Source organism: Myotis yumanensis, unplaced genomic scaffold, assembly GCF_028538775.1.
Source record: "Myotis yumanensis isolate MYYU_CA2020_CCGP unplaced genomic scaffold, mMyoYum1.0.hap1 SCAF_14, whole genome shotgun sequence".
Classification (NCBI taxonomy): domain Eukaryota; kingdom Metazoa; phylum Chordata; class Mammalia; order Chiroptera; family Vespertilionidae; genus Myotis; species Myotis yumanensis.
The window spans coordinates 2,378,246-2,398,904 of record NW_027223765.1 but is presented as its reverse complement, the minus strand read 5'-3'; the positions used below and the strand labels follow the sequence as shown (position 1 = coordinate 2,398,904).

At 61.1% G+C, this 20,659-nt stretch overlaps 1 protein-coding gene across 1 annotated transcript; it reads left to right on the top strand.

The window, feature by feature from the left end:
* Nucleotides 1-5,380: 5,380 nt before the first annotated feature.
* On the top strand, nt 5,381-10,241 carry CISH (cytokine inducible SH2 containing protein). Its single transcript, XM_070391003.1, has 3 exons — nt 5,381-5,484; nt 8,308-8,516; nt 8,736-10,241. Exons 1-3 carry the CDS (start codon nt 5,465-5,467, stop codon nt 9,260-9,262), a joined length of 756 nt encoding a protein of 251 aa, XP_070247104.1. The 5' UTR covers nt 5,381-5,464; the 3' UTR covers nt 9,263-10,241.
* Nucleotides 10,242-20,659: the final 10,418 nt, after the last annotated feature.

Sequence of the window (20,659 nt, the reverse complement as noted above, 5' to 3'; positions counted from 1 at the left end):
CAGTTTCTCTATTAGCTTGCGGTTTTCCCTTCCACTGTAGGTGGGTCTGTTCTTAGGCTTCCTTACTTATTTTTGAGCCAATTTTCCCATCACAAGCTGTTAACTCTTATTTCACCAAGGAAATGGAGGCCCCGTGAGAGGGAGCAACTTGTCTAGAGCCGCAGGGGTGTTGCTGTCTCCTGGACAAATCTGCTCCACCCCTGCCTGTGTCCCCCGCCCCCCTGCCCCCCACAACCCCGAGGCTGAGGGACGCCAACCAGGCGGCTCACCTGGACTAGGCAGGTGCGACTCGGTGCAGGAGCCCTACGCGTGCCTCTGCTGCCATCTACAGGCCACCCGCGGGACCGCAGGTCCCGGGGCCCCTGTCCTACCATAGGTGTGTCTCAGCTGCTCTCAGGCTTCCGGATTAGGGACCAGCGACCGCCCCCGCACCCCGCGCCCTGCGCCCCCCCTTCCAATGCGTCAACACACAGCCGTACGTGGACGCCTGGCTTCGGGTCCAGGCTCTTCAGAGCAGCAGATCCTGGTGAGCGGGGACCCGCTGTGTGCAGGCATTGAACTGAAGGCCCTTTGAGGCTGACGGAGCCTCCTAAGGTGACCTTCACACCAGCAGGGTTCCGTGAAACAGGAGGCCTGATGACCGCCTCGACTGACCTGCTGAACCGTTCTTCCCGGGCAGACGCTGGGTGGGTGCTCTACCTGGGCACCCAATGATCTCACTGGACTGGAAAAGCGAGGGCTGTACCCACCCCACACAGCCTACACGGCAGAAACGCAGACAGAGAAACCCTGAGAGGAGGCCAAGCGGCCTGCCAGAGGTCAGAGCCCCCATCCCAACCCCAAAGAACAGCTCCAGGGCCCAGCTCTTACCCTCAAACTAGGCTCTCCTCTTGTGACTCCCTGACCCCTCCCACATCCACATGTACAAACACACTCTCACACAGCTCACATATACACACATGTGTACACACATGCACACAGACACACCAGCATGCACAAACACAGAACACACAGTCTCACACACATTTATGCTCAGCTGGACCCAGACCTCTGTCCCTGAGCCCCGTCTGAGAATCTGATCTGAGCTCTCAGAGCCTTGGAGGAAGCCTGAGATCTGGAAGCTTCCATTGCTTGGAAACTGGAGAAGGCACTCCCTCTGGTTTGGGCCAGGTGAACCCGAGGCTGAGCAGAGTCCCACTCACACGCAAAGGACTGGGCAGCTGAGGGTGGGACTGGGTCCTCTTCCCAGCCCAGGGCATCTCAGTGCATGCTCTGAGATAACCTGTTTTCTACAAATGGAGTTAATACCCGGCCAGCGTGGCTCAGGGGTTGAGCATCGACCTATGAACCAGGAAGTCACAGTTTGATTTCCAGTCAGGGCACATGCCCAGGTTTCAGGCTCAATCCCCAGTGTGTGGCGTGCAGGAGACAGCCGATCCATGATTCTCTCTCGTCATTGATGTTTCTCTCTCTTTCTCTCTCTCTCCCTCTCCCTTCCTCTATGAAATCAATAACAATATATTTTAAAATAAATAAAAATGGAGTTCATTAGATTACAATTCCTCTAACATTTTTATAATTTTTCTTAAACTGGTGTCCTTTTCATTAAACTTTTAAATGTTTTTATTTTTATTTTTATTGATTTCATAGAGGAAGGGAGAGGGAAAGAGATAGAAACATCAATGAGAAAGAACAACATTGATCGGCTGCCTCCTGCACGCCCCCTACGGGGGGGTGGAGCCCACCACCCAGGCATGTGCCCTTGACTGGAATCAAACCTGGGACCCTTCAGTCCACAGGCCGATGCTCTACCCACTGAGCCAAACCAGCTGGGGCTAAACTTTTAAATTCCATAAGTAATACTTGATTATAAAAAAAACAAAGTCAGCCGTGGCTGTGCCGCTCCCCTGCCGTCTCCATAACCAATGCCAGTGCTCACACAGCACACACTCCTCACTTGGGTCCCACACAGACAGATGTTTGCACTTAACCCCGTGTGCCGAGCTGGCACGGCCATGGGTGAACCTGAGGGGGGCGGCGAAGGATTAAAGACAGACAAGAGAATAAAGCTGGGTCTGGGTGAGACGCTCCTCTCTGATGGAGAGACAGCGCCATAGACTACAAGCCAAGTCTTTATTTTATATCCAGATTCCAGGAGGCAAAGTAAGGGTGTGGTCAAGATGTTTACAATGTTCTCGCAGGTTTCGGGTCAATCTACTCAACTACATGCACCTGATAAGCTTTGTTGCACCTCCCGCAGCTTATATCACTCAGCCACGTGGGACCACAGGTTCGGACCATAAGGTCAAGCTCACAACTGTAGCCTTTGGACTTGCACGTGGTTTTGCCACGAGAGGAATGTGCCCTCTCATTAGTTCCAGGCTTGAACCTGTCCAAACGCTGGAGCTGCTCTCCACAACCCAGGAGTCAGAACACAGTTTCTCCTCTCGCTGCTCCTGTTCCAGCAGCTGTCTGCCACAGCCACCTGCACACAGGGGAGGACTCAGTATTGGGGACGGCCGGGCTGGGGCAGGAGTGGGCTCATGGGGGCAGACTCTGCCACACAGACCTCGTGATATGTGCATGTCCCAGGGGATGGGACTAAGGCCTTTGGAATAGCCTACAGTGACCAGGGCCCAGTGAGTGCCCGGGAGAGCTCAGTACACACACACACACACACACACACGTGGACTGTCCTTCAGCAGAGGAGAGACTGTACCTAGTGAGAATACAGAGACCAAACCAGCCCGACTTTGAGGAAGGCACTGCTGTGCACTGTTGTGACCTATCTGGTGACCGCTCTGGGTGGGGAGGGGCAGGGAGATCCTGGAGCGAGGCCCATCCCTGGGGGGCGGGGAGGGGGTCCCCTCCAAGGGACAATCTGTGTATGGATTTGCAAGTGAAACCAGGGGAGGAATGGCCAGTGGGTGGCAGTGTGGGACCAGCAGTCCGTAGGGACCTCCAGGAGCTGCCAGGCCAGGAGAGGTGATAATGAGGTGGCCAGAGGGACCCACGGCACCTGGGGCAGGCCGGCACCTGGGCAAGCAGGGGCACACACTGTGCACAGCACCGGCTGAGGTGCGTCGCGCTGTCAAATGTGCAAAGGGTGGCCGGAGGGCAAACCTTTAGCTTACACACAGTCTGCACTCTCACTGATTCTGTAGGGGGCGCTTTCCGGCACCGAGAGAGGAAGTGGGGAGGGGCAGGACCCTGGGCGCCACCTGCTAGCTGTGAGATCCAGGGCGCGTGGTAACCCTCTGTGCCTGTTTTTGCCGAACCGGTTTGGCTCAGTGGATAGAGTGTCGGTCTGCGGACTCAAGGGTCCCGGGTTCGATTCCGGTCAAGGGCATGTGCCTTGGTTGCGGGCACATCCCCAGTAGGGGGCGTGCAGGAGGCAGCTGATGGATCTCTCTCATCGATGTTTCTAACTCTCTGTCCCTCTTCCTTCTTCTCTGTAAAAAAACAATAAAATATATATTTTTTTAAAAAGAGAGGACAACATGTAGTAGTTAGATGAGATGAGGTGGAAATGACTGTGAGTGCCTGGCACGTAGTAAGCGTTCAGTAAAGTAGGTCCAGTTGCAGTGGTTCTCAACCTTCTGGCCCTTTAAATACAGTTCCTCATGTTGTGACCCAACCATAAAATTATTTTCGTTGCTACTTCATAACTGGGATGTTGCTACTGTGATGAATCGTCATGTAAATATCTGATGTGCAGGATGGTCTGAGGTGACCCCTGTGAAAGGGTCGTTTGACCGCCAAAGGGGTCGCGACCCACAGGTTGAGAACCACTGGAGAGAGAAAGGATAGAGCCTCAGGGTGGAGAGCTTGGGATTGGGCCCCGTAGAAACCGAGCTTCAAGTCCTAGCTCTGCTGCTTAGCAGCTGGGACGTCCCTTTGTCTTTATAGTAGACGGTTCCCACTGAAGGACTATCTTACCCAGGGGCCCCCTGCTGGCTCTCCAGGGGCCCCAGCATCGAAGTGGATGACCTGAGCTCCTCTTCTCTCCTGGGAACCTGGGGCATACACTGGACGGAGGGGTGGAGGGTGGGGGGTGGACCCTGCCACTTCTCCAATTCTCTCACCCTCCTTCTGGCCTAAGGGCTTGGAGGAGGTGTGCACAGCCCTATGGTCTTTCAAAAGGCTCCTTGGTGAGTCCAGCAAACTGGGAAAAGGTGGAGAAGGTCACAGGTAGGCGTGTGAGCTCAGGATTCAGAGTTGGGATCCAACTCCCACCCTGCTACGGCCGAGCCAGGCATTGTGTTCCCTGGGGCTCGGTCTTCTGGTCTGCAAAATGGGGGCATTACCAGCTGTTGGGGATCAAACTTAGCTCCATGTGGACGGAATCGGAATCAGGTGTCGTGCTCCGTCCCTCTACCTTTATCCCCCTCCCTCGGTTAAACTCCGAGGTGTGCAGCTCCAGGTCTCACTTCCGCACTTTTGGAGACCCGCCCGCCCAGAGACACAAGCGGGCTGTCCTGGGTGGTCGGCTGGGGGCTGGCCATCCCTGCCTGCCTCCCCAGGTGGGTCGTCACTTCTTCCCTGATTGGCTGGCGGGCGGGCCAGAGGCCAGCATGGGCGGAGACTGGATGGCCTTGCAGGTGCCAAAGGCTCGGCTGTGTTCCTTCTCCCTGGACTTTCCCAGAGAACGTTCTTGCCCGGATCCGTTCGGCTATGACAGCCACAGACTTGACCCCTGCGGACCTGCTTGGATCTGGGCCCCCCCTCCGCACCCTTCCTCTCCCCCCCCCCCGCCCCCATATCCCTCTCCAAACCCACCCCGTGTCACTCACCTCCCCACACCACCCTACACACAGAGTCTGGGGTCCAAGAGGCGCTTGCACACCAGGCGGACGGCCCAGGAGGCCTGGGACCCGCCCACCCGCCATCTACAAAGAAACAAGGCGCCTGTCCCCAGCGAAGTGAAGCGCACGAAGGAAGGCGGCTCGGGTCGCTAGGCGCGGCCCCTCCCCGGCCTCCTCCAAAGCGGGTCTTTCTCAGCTCGTCTCCGGGTCAAGTTCAAGCCCGCAAAGCGCGTCAGCCTCCGTCACTCGACTCCGCCCCCTGCGCTACGATAGGTCGGCGCTCGGGGCCCCGCCTCCTTTTCCTGGAAAGTTCTTGGAAATTTGTCAAAGGTGTTTCCTGCGGAGGCCCCACGGCCCCTGACGCGGAGCCTGCGCCCCCGCCCGCCCGCGCCCCTCGGCGGCCCAGCTGCGCCGCCCGCGGTTCTAGGAAGACGTCGCTTCCGGGAAGGGCTGGGGCGAGGAGGACAAAAGATTAGGCGGCTCGCCCCGCCTCGCCCGCCGGCCCGCCCCCCGCGCCCTCCCGGCCCGCCCGCGCCGGCGCCGCCCAGTCCGCTCCCGCCGCCCGTGCGCCCCGGTTGCCCGCCCGGGAGCTCGCTCCGCGCTCACGCGCCTCCTTCCAGCCGAGCCCCGCTCCGGGCGGCCGCCGCCGCTGCCGGGACATGGTCCTCTGCGTCCAGGGGTGAGTAGGCGCCGCGCTCCGCCCGCACCCGGCCTCCTCGCGCGCCCGGGACGCCGGAGAGCACCGGCCGCGTGCTAGCCGCCGGGGAGCGGGGCTTGGTGGGTTGGAGGTGGCCGAGAGCGCGAGGACGGGGGGAGTGCCAACACGGGAGGGTGACCGCACCACCGCCACTGTAGGCGAGCCGGGGTCGGCTGGCGACGGGGCACACAGGTGTGCTTAGCCTGGGTTCCGGCTGGAGCAGGTACCGCCCGTGGCAGCACATCCTCCCAGATGGGGCTCACCCGCCCGGACCCCCCTGGGCCCAGAGCGCGCTCCTAGCCTGCGGCCCTGGGCCTGCTGCGGACTTGGGCCAGCCGGCCCCGCTCTGTCCGGCCGGCCGGCTCCTGCCACGGGCTAGCAGTAGGCTTTTCTTGGTCAGCAGCCTGAGATCCGTGGCTCTCAAGCCGGCATCTGCCAACCAGCAGCTCTTGGGAGGAAGGGTTTGGCCTCGTCCTGTCTGGGGCTCCCCCACAACTGCTTCACCCCTCCTCACAGCCCAGGCTAGGATCCTGTCTCCCTTCTCCAAGTTTCCCAAAGACTGCGGGGGCGGCAGGGGCGAAGCATTGGCCTGGGCGGAGCATTCCTGGCACATTCCTGCCATTCCTTCCCAACCCCAGACCCTCAGCATCACCCTCAGCCAGGGGTCTGCCGCTCCCCAGACTGACGGCAGCTCAGAGAGCCGCGGGGCGAGCCGGTGGCCCCGGGGTGCTGGTGTCAGAACTGGGTGGTGCCAGGTGAGGCAGGGTGCCCGGTGGGGCCAGGCTGCCGTGCCCTTGCCCTTGCCCGGAGCGGAGAGGGAGGTCCTGTTTCCAGGAGGAACCTGGAGGTGCCAGGAAGAATGTGCTTCTCCACTGCCCCTGTTTGTCTCCAGTACCTCCCCCCCCCCCCCACCGCCGAATTCTGGGACTCTCCTGGACACCTCGCCGTCCCCAACCCTGCCTTCCTCAGCTCCCCCCAGTTCTAGGGTCCCACACTCTCTTTCACTTTGCTTCAGCTGACTCAGGGCCAGAGGTGGGAGCAAGACTTGAAGACACACACACACACACACACACACACAGCCACAGCCAGCGGCCTCCTGGGGAGAAGGAATTCCCAACTGTGGGCTTGGGCTGCCGCTTTTTGGAGGGGCCCCCCTCAGGGCTGTTTGCCCCATGGGCATGTGTCCCCAGGCGGGACTCCCGGGCCGGGTGGGCTCCACAGCGGGCACATGGATAGGCCGCCCACACCTGGAACACACTGGCCACCACCCCCGCCATGCCGATGCCACAGCCACCGGACACACCCCTCCGCAGACACACAGTCACTCGCCAGAAACTTGTGGGCCCAACAGCCGTGCCCACACCCACATGCGCTGCTACGTTGTCTAGACGCAGCCGCCCCCAGAGGCTCCAGCCTGGCTGGCTAGCCGCCCACTGTGCCGGAAGATTCCTGGGCCTGAGCTGAGCGCAGAGGCCCAGCGGGCAGGCCACCAGCCAGGGCCTTGGAACGCAGCCTCCGGCTCCCTGAGTGGGACCCCGGGTCCCCAGGGTGCAGCCAGAGGGGGGTGGAAAGTATCAGGCAGGCTGGGGTGTGGCAGGGCCGCGTGGCTCCCTCTGCTCGTGGGTGCTTAGGGGCCCTTGTTTGTTAGTTTCCGAAGGGTCACCTCTAACCTTCATTGTCGGACATGTTCCTCTGCCGGCCGGCGGCTGGCTCCTGCCCTCTTCCTGCCACCCGGGCAGCATCTGGCACCGCTTCCCCTGCTGTCACCTCTGCCTGCAGGGCCTTCCCCTACTCCTTCCTGTGGCCTGGCGGGCGCGGCTCAGGCACAGGGAGATCCTGACTCCCCCAGACACCCTGGGCTTTATGACTCGGTTATAAGTTCTCCCCGAGGGTCGGGGCCGTGGTTTCGTTATCTTGGACCAACCGGGGACCAGACCCAGCGCTGAGGCCTAAGGGTGCAGTTTGTGAGCAGTGAGGGAGGACCAGCTGTCCCTTCCTCGGGACCCAGGGCCGTGCCCCTCACTCCTGGGAAGGCCAGGCATCATGCTCGGCGGGCTTCCCCTCCAGGGGAGCTACTGCTCAGATCGGGGCCAGCTCAGCGACCCGCTGGCCAGCCGAGGGTATGGTGTGGCCGGAGAATCGGCCTGGGCTCGAGGGCCCTTTGTGGCAGGTGCGGGAACGGTTCTAGCCAAGAGCAAGGGTTGCGTAGAATCGCAGGGCCTGGCGGGGCTGGCTGCCAGGGTGGGACCAGAAGGGGGCATGCCGACCCTGCCCTCTGCCAGAAGCTCGTGTTGATGGGAGGCGGGACTTGCCAGAGCCTTGGAGACCACTGCCCGCTGGACCCTCAGCCGGGAGGAGCAGGGAGCAGGAGAGGACGATGCCCAGTGTGGACCTAGGTCCCTCCCGTGGCTCAGCCAGGAGGACACCACTGTGAGGGGTCTATGCACTGAATCCGGTCAGTGCGGTGGGGACCCAACTGGCCACTGGGAGTTAGAAATGCGCACAGGGAGTGGCGTGTGGCTTTGATTGGGCCACACAGAGAGAGCGCACGACTTCCTGTCCAACGAAAGCAGGAGAGCGGGGACGTCTTTCCAGAGAACCCACGTGCAGGGGAAGCAGTCGGGGGATTTTGTGATAATAGTGGGAGTGGGTACTAGACTCATTGAGCCCAGGGCTGGGCAGAAGGGAAGCTCAGGGTCACAGTGCGATGGACCGGACAGGGTCGTGTGCCCAGCCTGGGGCACGGGATCGTTGGAGGTGGGGAGAGCGCAGGGCCTCCACTCACTGCCCGCCCCTCCCTTCTAGACCTTGTCCTTTGCTGGCTCCGGAGCGGATCGGGCAGCGTCCCCGGTGGGCCCAGCCTGAGCCAGTTATGCAGCCGTTGCCTGCCGGGCCCTTCCCGGAGGAGGTGGCAGAGGAGGCCCCTGCCCAGCCCGAGAGCGAGCCCAAGGTGCTAGACCCCGAGGAAGACCTGCTGTGCATTGCCAAGACCTTCTCCTACCTGCGGGAGTCGGGTGAGTCCGGAGCGGGCAGGCTTTTCCCTGGCTCAGCTGAAAGGGGCAGCTTAGCACTGACGGAAGCGGAACGGGAGAGGCAGAGCCCTGCCCAGGAGAGTCTGGCGGGGGAGGTACAGCCCTCCCGAGGGAAGCATGAAAGGGGAGACAGAGTCCCGCCCTGGTTTGGTGCCCCCAGATCACTGTGACCAACCTCTCGGCCCCTCTCCGCTTGCCTAGGCTGGTACTGGGGCTCCATCACGGCCAGCGAGGCCCGGCAACACCTGCAGAAGATGCCCGAGGGCACGTTCCTCGTCCGGGACAGCACCCACCCCAGCTACCTGTTCACACTGTCCGTCAAAACCACCCGCGGCCCCACCAACGTGCGCATTGAGTACGCCGACTCCAGCTTCCGCCTGGACTCCAACTGCCTGTCCAGGCCGCGCATCCTGGCCTTCCCGGACGTGGTCAGCCTTGTGCAGCACTACGTGGCCTCCTGTGCTACCGACACTCGAAGCGACAGCCCGGACCCGGCTCCCACCCCGGCCCCGCCGGTCCCCAAGGAAGCGGGGGACCCCGTGCTGCCCGCCCCCGCGGCCACGGCTGTGCACCTGAAGCTGGTGCAGCCCTTCGTGCACCGGGGCCGCGCGCCCAGCCTGCAGCACCTGTGCCGCCTGGCCATCCACCGCCTGGTGGCCGACGTGGACTGCCTGCCGCTGCCCCGGCGCATGGCCGACTACCTCCGCCAGTACCCCTTCCAGCTCTGACCCGCCCGGCCGCCCTCGCCTCACCCCGACCTCTGGAGGGGACAGCGGCCCCGCTGGACTCAGGCTCTCGCTGTCCCTCCTCCGGTCATCCCGGTGCCCATGTGTTTCTGGCAGCTGGACCTGGGAGAGCCCGCAGGAGCCAGGCTGGGGGGCGAGGAGCGGGGGGAGTGTCACACAACTTGGAGGTTGCGCCCCCAGCTCCCATGTGGCTCCTGGTGGCGAGCCACGTGTCGGAAGAGAGGGAGCCGGCAGGCCCCGGCTCACCTTGTGTGCGGGTCAGGCCCTGGCTCACTCTGTGCGCAGCCCCCTGAACTCTGCAGACTTTGTCTTAGACTTTGCAGGGCTCTCAGTTCGCAGGGTGGGGCGGGCCCTCCTTCCAGCCCGACTTTCTCAGGGACGATGGCGGCCAGAGGAACGGAGGTGGACAGTGACGTCCCCTGGTGGGGAGCAGGCCAGGCTGGGCCGCGCGGTTACACGTATTTATTTATTTATTCTCCTCGGGCTGGCCTCAGGGTCGGCCAGCCCCGCCTCTCTGCCCTGAGCCCCGAGAGCTCTGAGACCCCAGCTCCGCCCAGCTTCTCTGCTCCTCCCTGCGGAGGGCCCATCCTGAGACCCCAGGCGCCGACGCCCCGTCTGTGGATGTGTCCGCCCGTCTCCCCAGCCCTGTACGCAAGGTGGGCGAATGGACAGGCACATGGAGCCGAAGCTTCAGCGCCCAGCGGAGCCTGACAGCCCCCCCACCCCCGCCCCCCAGGGCAGAGCCCTGTGTCCTCAGAGCTGGTCTCCTGGCTGCCGCTCCGCTGGCCTGGCTTCCTCCCAGGAAGGGGCCCGCCTGCCCCCTGAGAGAAAGAGATGCGCATCTGATAAGACTTTATAAAATAATTATTATAACAAAAACAAAACACACACAGTTTGGTAGTCCTTCCTCTTCCACTGATTTTTCTATAATGGCAATAAAATTGTTCCTTTCGTTCGTGGAGCCTCTTCTGAGTCTGTACACAGATTGTTGCCCTTGATCTTATCATCACGCGCTTTCCGTCTGGGCCGTCCAAGGCCCTGGGACCTGCTGTGGCTGAGCAGGCCCGGCCCGGGGCCCATGGGAGGTGGGGGCAGGGCAGCTCTGTCCTCTCAGCCTCTTGTTCCCGGGGAGGATGAGGCGGGAGGGAGGCCGCTGCCAGGGCAGGGGTGGCAGAGGAGCACCAGGCCCGAGATGAGCCAACAGGAGATGCCAGTTAAAAGGGGAGACTTCAGGGGGTGGGTGCCCTGGACCACTCCTGGGCTCATCTTTTGAGATGAGGAGGCCAATAGCCAGAGAAGCCCTGGCCAGTCACCTGGGGAGCAGGTTCAGGGAGTGCGGGGGCACCGGACATGACTGGGCAGCTCACTGCCGCCCACAGGAGGCCGGGGGGGGGGGGGGGGGGGCATCCTGTGCACTGGGGCAGCTGGTGGCGTAGGGGATAGTGGCCAATGAGCTGGTGGGCAGGGCCTGGCCTCAGGTGGGGGCAGGTGGGGATGGGGGACCCTCTCCTCACACTCAGGGCCCTGCACCCAAAAGGAGGTAGGAGAGCAGCGAAAGCGAAAACTTGCCCTCGTCTGGCGGCCTGACCTGGGACCCTCCGCAGTCCCACTGTGTGCTGACGTTTGCCTGTTACTTCACAGAACAGCTCCTCCACCCGCGCTCGCAGCCTTCACGCCCTTATTTTAGAAGCGGCGCTCGCCATCCCGTTCTCCTGGCCTTTAGACCATGAGCAGTTGCGGAGCGCGGGGGCCACTGCTGGCAGATGAGAGCAGGGAGCTGTGAGGGTGACGAGGAGGCAGGACAGGGTAACGGAGGCCCAGCGCCTTGGGTGAAGAAGGGGCTGGTTGGTGAGTGAGCAGGAAGTGGGTCGGGGCCCAGGCCTCCAGTCCTGTGCCAGTGCCCGCTCTGTTGCTGGCTATGGGGCCTGGTGCCACGCCTCCTCCAGGATGCCAGGGCTCTGCGGGGGATGGTAAAGCTCCTCATTGCTTCAGCCGGGGCCGCAGTGCCTTTGCGGCTCCCAGAATGCCTGCGAGGACCTCTCTGTCTGCTCCACCCCCAGACCCGAGTCACCCCGTGGGCAGGTAGCAGAGACGGGGTGGCCAAAGTCAGGCTGGTCCCCGGCTGGCACAGTGGCCGGGACGGAAAGCTGCTGGGGCCGGAGGAAGCCCGGCAGCTTCATGGCCAACAGAGGGGAGATGGCAATGGACAGGGGTCTGCACTTGCGCAGAGCTCGCCACAACCCTGGGCCTGGGTCTACATGTTCCCTCCTCCACACAGAAGGAACCGAGGCCCAAGGGGGCAAGGGGCTGGCCGAGGGCCTGAGGCGCTGAGGAGCCAGCCCCGAGGGGTCCCGGCTGCCCACTCACCCCTGGACTGCTCCAGGAGGTGACAAGGCCTGGCCACTCAGGCAGGCTGCTCCTGGCTGCTGTGTTCACTCCCCGGGTCCCTCCTTGCAAGATCTCTGGAGCCACTGGCCTGGCCAGCAGGGCCCTGTCCCCTCACCTTTGCCTCCACTCAAGCCAGGGTCCAGCTCTTGCCTGGGAGGGGCTGTCAGCTATGTTTAACCTCCAGTATTTTTCTGTTTTAATCTTATCTCCTTTCTTTAAAAAAAAAAAAAAATACTAGTATATATTTGTATTGATTTCAGAGAGGAAGGGAGAGGGAGATAGAAACATCAATGATGAGAGAGAATCATGGATCGGCTGCCTCCTGCACGCTCCCCACTGGGGGTTGAGCACCCAGCCCGGGCCTGGGCCCCGGATTCATGGGTATCGAACTGTGACCTCCTGCTTCACAGGTCGATGCTCAACCACGAGCCACGCCGGCCGAGCTCATCTGTTCATGGTTTCCTATCAGGGAAGTGAGTGATGCCTGGAACAGGGACAGTGGAGGGTGTGTCATCCGGTCTCAGACCCAAGACAGAGACTCAGCCTAACAGACGCCCAAAATCCTGCGGTCAGTGCCACCAGCCCGGGCGGCCAGGAGGCAGAGGGCATGGCCTGCCAGCGCCCGCCAGGGACAAAGAGAGGGGCCGGCTGGCAGGTGCCCCGGGCCCGGCACAACATACAAACAGTACCTGATGGCAACTCTTTACCAATTACGTCCTTTGCCAGCGCACATGCTCCCTGCGTACCACCTGAGCCAGACGCCACCTGGGCCCGAGGACATGGCAGGGAACAAGGGTGCCAACCCTTGGGGGCTTATGGGCGAGAGACAATAAACGAGGGCACAAATGCGCACTCGGGACAAGTTCTGAGGGTAAACAGAGCCAGCAGAGCAAGGGGCAGAGTGGCTTTGGGGGGACACGGCTGCAGGTGAGAGGCTCAGGGAAGCTCTGCAGCAGGTGGCACGGAGTGTGGACACCTGTGCAAAGAGCAGGAGCTGGCAGCGCCGGCAATCAGGGCAAGGATATCCGGGGGCGGGGGCAGGAGCTGCCGGGCAATCCTCTTTAGGGCTGGGCCTGTCAGCGGGCGGGATGGCCCCCGGGAGGCCTGGGGACAGGACACCCCGGAAGCTGAGGAGTGTGGGCTCTGGCAGGCAGGTGGCAGAGGGGGAGGGGGCGAGGGGCGGCGTGGAGCTCCCGGTGGGGGCTCCGCTGAGTCCTCGGTGCAGCCTTGCCCACCAGCAGAGGTTGTGTCACTCGCAGCGGAAGCCGGAAGGCTCCTAGAGCGGTGACCACACAGCCTGTGAGGGGCAGAAACCGGGTGCGAACTCCAAGTCGAGAGCTCTGCCCTGCCCCCCAGGGGCTAGCAAGCCAAAGCCTTGGCACCCACAGGTGCTGAGGGCATGACAAGGGTGGGGCGATCCTGGAGGGCTCCCTGGAAGAGGGAGCAGGGCTAGGGCCGGAGGATTCTGCCCGGCCCTGGGAGGTGGGACTGGAGATTTGTCCTTATGCTGTGCCTCCCTGGACTCACCACCCTCCTCTGGACCGACTTTGGGGGCAGAGATGCCACTAGGCCAGTCAGTGCGAGGTCTTACCTGGACGTTTCACCCTGAGTACTGAGTGTCCTAACGTCCCCTGAGTCACCTGGCCCCGGCCCCGGCCCCAGCCCTTGGGCCTGGCCTTGCAGCTGCCAACTGAGCAGATCTTGCTGGGCCGGGGCCAGCTCAGGTGTGAGCGGGGCTGGGGCGTGGCCGGCTGGCTCCACGGAGGGGAACCCTCCCACCTGCACGGCGGCCCACAGTGACGCCGAGGGGCAGGGGGCCTGACATTAGCCGGAAAGAAGGCGGAGGATCCTGGGAGCTCCCGAGGCCCCCTTCCTCCCGGAGACTGAGACGAGACGTGAAGCCAGCGCGGGCCTGGCAGCCCTTTCACACCAACCTGTTGGGCCAGTTTCAGGAGAGCAGGCCGAGCTGTGCCAGAAATCAGTCGCCTCTCACCACCCCGACTGCTGGGGCGGGGTCCCAGGCTGGGGCTCCTGTGTGTCCCAGACGAGATGGAGGAGGCCCTGGAGGTTGGGTCCTCCTCACACACCCCCACGCCCTGGTTTCACCCCCACCTCCCTCCAGCCTGGCCTGGGCGCCATGCCCTTGGTTCTGGGCCTTTCCCCTCAGTCTCACGAACTCCGACGATTCCTTGGCTGTGAAACAGGGAGGGTGACAGCACCTCTCTCCAGGGGCGCGTGGACGCGGGGACGCGGGGCCCAGGGGCATCTCTGAGGGGGTGCTCGGGAGATAGGCACTGAGCCCGATGAGGTTCAGTCTGGTAGCTGCTGCAGCTTCATTGTAACTAGCCCTTGTCCATTTGTGGGCGTGTTTTTAAAAATATATTTTTATTGATTTCAGAGAGGAAGAGAGAGGGAGAGATAGCGACATCAATGATGAGAGAGAATCATTGATCTACTGCCTCCTGCACGCCCCCTACTGGGGATCCAACCTGCAACCCGGGCATGTGCTCTTGACCGGAATCGCACCTGGGACCCTTCAGTCCGCAGGCCTACGCTCTATCCACTGAGCCACACCGGCTAGGGCTCCCCTGTCCTGTTTTAATCCCATTGGAGAGGTGGACTGGAAAGGTACTGATGTCCCCTGAGGCTGGGCTGGAACTCCCTGGGCCTCTAAGCGGCCCCTCCCCCATCAGCCCTGCAGCTGCCTCCATCCCCAGCCCCCGACCCTCAGGCATTATTTGCCATCGTGGCCTTGGGTTCTAGTCCTGGCGAATAGACACTTTGGTTTGTTGTCTGTGTGGGCTGGGGTGGAGGCGAGGCCAGCCCAACCTTCTAGTAACTTCTTTTCCAGCTCCAGTAGAGACTACACCATCTACTACGCTTGCCTGGACCCAGGCGCGGGCTCCCATCCCTCTGTGGTCCGTGCCTTCACGGGAGAGTTACAGGCCAGGGAGGGGAGCTGGGCAGGTGCCTCTAGGTCTGTTCCATTTCCAAGATGCAAGCCTGAGACCCAGAAGAAAACGTAGTTTGTCCATAGTCACCCAGGGAGGAAGCAGGCCTACGGGGTTTAATTCCAGGCCCTCGCCCTAGCACTTGTGAACTGCTGCCCACTGCCCGCTGCCCGCTGCCCGCTGCCCACTCTCCGCTGCCCGCTGCCCGCTGGCTGGGGAAGTGAATGGCCTGGTCCGTGGCCACCCAGACTCCTAGTGTCCAGACCTGGACTCTTCACTGCCCCACACACACCTCACCTTCTCCCGTCTTGGAGACAAGCCCACCTTCATTCCTGGCCTGTGGATCTCACGTCCATGCCTGGTCCCTCCCGGCTGCCCTCCGGCCGCTCCCCTGCTGTCTGGCCCAGACCCAGCCTCATCACCTCTCGCTGGCCCGGCCGGCCCATGCTCACGGCCTCCCCATAATCCCTCCCGCCGTCTCCAGGGTGAGGTGCTTCCAAACCCAACCTCGCCCTGCCTTGCCCTTCGCATGTCCGTGGGCTTCTCCCGTGCCCTGCCTGTGCCTCCGCCCGCACCCCCCGGGCCCAGGACAGGGCTTTCCAAACTGCCCAGCCGTTCTGTTCGCTTCCCCACAAAGAGTCCACCGCGCTGTCATTCGACCTTGAATAGCCTTCTTCCTCAGTTCCACCAGGGAAAACTCTTACTCACCCTTCAAAGCCCAACCCAAAAGCTCCTTTCTAAGAAGGCTTCCCTGACTTCCCCAGCCGTTAGTCATGTCTGCCTGAGGTAGCGGCTGCACGCTGGGGATCTCCCTGAAGCTGGAGTTTTCGCAGGTTCTCCAGCCTCGGGGAGAAAACATACTTCCCATACATATTAAAACAGCCATTCTTTGGTTTCCTGTGAAATCTCTCTCTCTCTCTCTCTCTCTCTCTCTCTCTCTCTCTCTATCACACACACACACACACACACACACCATGCTTCTCATGAAAGTCCCCTGGGGGTGTCTTAGTCAGCCAATGGGAAGAGAGAACACAGGCAGGGTCCAGCCCCTCCCAAAGCGCTCTAGGGCCTCAGGCAAATAGCTTAACCTCTTAGCTCAGGGGAGGGCAAACTTTTTGACTCGAGGGCCACAATGGGTCCTTAAACTGGACCGGAGGCCGGAACAAAAGCATGGATGGAGTGTTTGTGTGAACTAATATAAATTCAAAGTAAACATCATTACATAAAAGGGTAAGGTCTTTTTTTTTTTAGTTTTATTCATTTCAAACGGGCCGGATCCGGCCCGCGGGCCGTAGTTTGCCCACGGCTGTCTTAGAGCCTCAGTTTCCCCATTGGCCTAATAGAGATAGTGGTAGAGCCCATGCCAAGGCGGGGTAGGGGGTTGGAAAGTGTCAGGCCTGGGTTTGGGGTCACAGAGAGAGTGGAAGCGGGTGCTCATCTCTCAGCAGGAGGCTCAGCAGGCCCAGAGTGGGAGGCACCTTGATGGCGTGGCCAAAGCTCTACTCTCAGTGGGAAGACATTTGCCCCCAGGGACCAGGTCTAGTCAAAGTAGGCAGGGCCCAGAGCACAAGAGGCAGCCACTAAGGACTGAGGGAGGTTGGACCTCCTCCAGGCAGCCCTCCAGGACTGTTCTGCCACACAGTCCCCACTGGGGAGGCCCACACTCTGATGGTGTGGCTGGAGGGAGAGGGACACCAGCCAAGGCTCCCAGACAGAGCCTGTCGGGGACTTTCCCCACTCCCAGCACCTACAGGCCACACGGCCTCTCCTGTTGCCTGAGCTGGGTCCTCCTCCACCAGAGGTAGGGATGTCACTCAGAGCTGGATTGGGACAAAGTTTGGCTCATTTTTGTTGTCTTTTTTAATCCTCACCCGAGGATATTTTTCCATTGATTTTTAGAGAGAGTGGAAGAGAGAGGGAGAGACAGAGAGAAATATCGATTGATGTGAGGCAGACACATCAATGGGTTGCCTCCTGCACGCACCCCAAGCAGGGCCTGGGCTGGGGAGGAGCCTGCAACCGAGGTACGTGCCCTTGACCAGTATTGAAACCAGGACCCTTCGGTCTGTAGGCCGACACTCTATCCACTGAGCCACACCAGCTAGGTCAAAGCTTTGCTCTTAAAAATGCCTTTCGGGCCCGGCCAGTGTGGCTCAGTTGTTGAGCATCGACCTGTGAACCAAGAGGTTCCCGGTCAGGGCACGTGCCCGGGTTGCAGGCTCCATCCCCAGTGGGGGGGGGGGTGTAGGAGGCAGCCGATCCATGATTCTCTCTTGTCTCTCTCCCTCTCCCTTCCTCTCTGAAATCAATAACAATATATTTTTTAAAAATCCCTCTTGGCCCTCTGCCTCTCCAAAGAAGCACCTCATGGCTGCCCACCCCACCAGCCCCGCCCTGAGCAACATCAGTGTGTGTGTGTGTGTGAGTGTGAGTGTGTGTGTGAGTGTGTGAGTGTGAGAGTGTGTGTGAGTGTGTGTGTGTGTGAGTGAGTGTGTGAGAGTGTGTGTGTGAGTGTGTATGTATGTGTGAGTGTGTGTGTGTGTGAGCGAGTGTGTGTGTGTGAGTGTGTGAGTGTGAGTGTGTGTGTGTGTGAGTTGTGAGAGTGTGTGTGTGAGTGTGTGTGTGAGTGTGTGTGTGTGAGTGTGTGTGTGAGTGAGTGTGTGAGAGTGTGTGTGTGTGAGTGTGTGTGTGAGTGCATGAGTGTAAGTGTGTGTGAGTGTGTGAATGTGTGAGTGTGAGTGTGTGTGTGTGAGAGTGTGTGTGTGAGTGTGTGTGAGAGTGTGTGTGTGTGAGAGTGTGTGTGTGAGAGAGTGTGTGTGTGAGTGTGTGTGTATGTGTGTGAGTGTGTGTGAGAGTGTGTGTGTGAGTGCATGAGTGTGTGTGTGTGAGTGTGTGAATGTATGAGAGTGTGAGTGTGTGTGTGTGAGAGTGTGTGTATGTGTGTGAGTGTGTGTGTATGTGTGAGTGTGTGTGTGTGTGAGTGTGTGTGTGTGAGAGAGAGTGTGTGTGAGAGTGTGTGTGTGTGAGTGTGAGTGTGTGTTAACTTGTGCACTTGGCAAACACTCCTTGTTTTTCTCAGCTCCTGGATGGCCGTGTTACTAGAACAAGTTCTCAGGAAACCTTTTCTCCAAAGCCCCAGAGAGGCCAGGCCCAAGGAGGCTTGTCCAGGAGGGAGTTGAGGGGGTGGGTAATGCAAGGGGCGGCCCTGGCAGAGAGCACCCTTACCCCATGGGGCTAGCGGGGGGATCCTGGGCAGCTCGGCATGGTCAGCCGGGCATCTAGTGGGCAGGCTGAGCTGGGGCAGGCAGAGGTGGGCGCCTGGGCAGACGGCTTGATCTCGCCGGGCTGTGCATGCCTCAGAGCAGCCCTGGCTCCCTCTCTGCCTACCCCTGAGGGCCAGGCTGGTCTCTGTTGCCCTTGACCTCTTCATTCAGGGTGCCTGGCTGGGGACTGTGAGCTTGGGGAGCAGTAGCCCCCCCTTTCAGCACCTCGACAACCGCCCCCTTTCTCCTGGGTCTCGGTGGGCGAGCTGGGGCCAGGCTCCCGGAGCTCCCTGTGGTCCGCAGGGCAGAGGAGGCCTGTGGGCACCCCGCCCCCACCGGTGAGGTGTTTTCGCTAGAATCACAGCAGCTGCGGCTGGAGGCCTCTTCCCAGGAAGAGGGAGCCCAGTGCCTTTTCCAAGAACTCCGAGGAGGTGGGGGCGGGGGGGGGGAGTTAATTTTAAACCAGCCTTCACCACTTCTCAGGAACTGGTTGCTCAACATGATCTTGCAGGTCCCGGGCAGTGGCAGGCACGGTGCCAGCTCAGAAGTGGTGGGCGTGGAGGGCACGCCCCACAGGGGGAGCCCGGTGACCTTGAGGGGGCAGGGTCCTATCCTTGTCCACGAATCAGCACCTGTCACCTCCGACTCCCACCGACCCAACCCGACTTGCTGGGGTGTGGGGTGGGGTGACTGCCTCTGTCCTAACCAGGTAAGTGACATTATCACGAGATGAATAAGCCCGGTGGCGGGCCCTCCAAGGGCCCCAGACTGACTGTCCCGGCCCACTGTCCTGCTCAGAATCTGCCACTCCTGTCCCCTGGCCTGCCCCTCGGAGGCTGTCTGATGAAGGCCTGCTCTGAGGCCAGAGTCAGGCCTGTGCCATTAACCCGTGGGTGGGACCCTTGGGATCAGGCCAGCGGGGGTGGGGGAGGTGGAGGGGGGACCCAGGCAAGCTGGCCTAAGCTCTGGGCCCAAGGAGGGAGGGGCCTCGCTGGGCCTGCCTCGAAGCTGCCCGGAGGCAGAGTGCCTTCGTGTACACTGATCTGCTGTCCCCTCCCCAGTGTGGCCACCCCTCCCAGCTGACAGCTGGGCCAGCCTCCCAGTGTCAGGTCCCTGAAGAGGCTCCTCCCAGGATACCCCCCTCCTCTACCTCCACCAGCTGCCCAATGAGACCCCAGAAGCCTGGGCTGGCGAGGCCTGTGTTCTAGGAAAGAATCCTGAGCGGCGACTGCCAGGAGCCCAAGTTCTTGGAATCAGCGCCGCGGGGAGAGGGGACGCTTCTTGGAACTCGCAGGCCACTCTGGGGAGAGAGGCTCAGAGGACAGGCGCTGACCTGGTGGAGAGGGAGGGGGTGCTAACGCCTCAGCTTGGGTCACTACCTCCAGGAAGCCCTCCTGGACTTCAGGTGCCTCCTTAGACACCCCTATCTCGGCAGCGAGTCTGCTGGGTCCTTCTAAGGGCTCTGCCAGCACAGGCCCAGGTCTGGCACGGCTTCTGCGGTTCCCAGCGTCCAGCCGAGGGGCAGGCACAGCGTGGACAGCCAGAAACAGTAGGGGTACAGGCGGCACCTGTGCCCGGGGGAGGGCAGCGTGGGTGTGGGCACGCAGGGGAAACAGGGATGTGGGGCACAAGTTTACCTCCCGGGCGGGTAAGGCGCGGGGAGAAGGGGGCTGGCTCGGTGGGGTCAGCAGCGCCGGCTGCTCACCCAGGGCCCTCGCTGGTGGAGGCAGCCTCTGGCCGGGACCCCTGTCCTCCTTCAGGCCCGTCTATTCCTCGGCCTCAGCGTCAGGCCACCAATGCCCAGTGTGCAGCCTTGAGCACGCACCTGGCCTGCTGGGGCCTCAGTTTCCCCGTTGGGAGAATGGAGAGGAGGAGGGCTGTGAGGGGTGTGAGCGGTTCTAGAGCCAGGCCACCTGTGTGACGAGCCAGTCACACATCCCCTCAGAGCCACCCTCTGAAGTGGGGACACTGCGATCACCCACCTTCCGGAATCACGGAGAGGAGTCCATGTGTAGACTTGGCGATTTTCCTTTCCCTTTGGGGTCTCCTCCCAGCCCACCCTCCAGCCCCCTCCTACCCAGGGGTCCCAGTAGACACAGCCCCACTTTCCCTCTGGCCCTCGGAGAAGCGAGAAGTGCCCGCGGCTCTACCCACAGGTGCGCAGGCCCCATGTTCGCAGTGCCCCAGGCGCAGGACAAACGGAGGCCCGCGTTACAGGACCGAGACATTTAAAGATTATAAATCAAGCTACAGACTGCTAACGAAATATGTGCTGGCTTCCTCCTCAACAAATGAACTTTCACAACAATAGAAACCTGTAAATCTGTGATTTTTATATGTCTGACAGTCATAAAAATATAAGAGAAAGTCAAATATCAAAAATGATTGAACTTGATTATTGCTCAGGCCCAGGTGTTCAGTGATGTTCGGTAAGAAATAAAGATGGGCTCTGGCCGGTTTGGCTCAGTGGATGGAGCGTCGGCCTGCAGACTGAGGGGTCCCGGGTTTGATTCTGGTCAGGGGCATGTATGTGCCTTGGTTGCGGGCACATCCCCGGTGGGGAGTGTGCAGGAGGCAACTGGTCGATGTTTCTGGCTCTCTGTCCCTCTCCCTTTCTCTCTGTAAAAAATCAATAAAATATACCAAAAAAAAAAGAAAAGAAAAGAAATAAAGATGGACCCGGCTGGCATGGCTCAGTGGTTGAGCATCTACCTATGAACCAGAAGGTCACGGTTCAATTCCCAGTCAGGGCACATGCTGGGTTGCAGGCTCAATCC

Excerpts from the sequence above, each read along its gene's own strand:
- CISH (XM_070391003.1), top strand. The coding sequence starts at position 5,465 with ATGGTCCTCTGCGTCCAGGG. Across the intron at positions 5,485-8,307 it reads ATGGTCCTCTGCGTCCAGGG|ACCTTGTCCTTTGCTGGCTC; the intron begins GTGAGTAGGCGC and ends CCTCCCTTCTAG. Across the intron at positions 8,517-8,735 it reads CTCCTACCTGCGGGAGTCGG|GCTGGTACTGGGGCTCCATC; the intron begins GTGAGTCCGGAG and ends CCGCTTGCCTAG.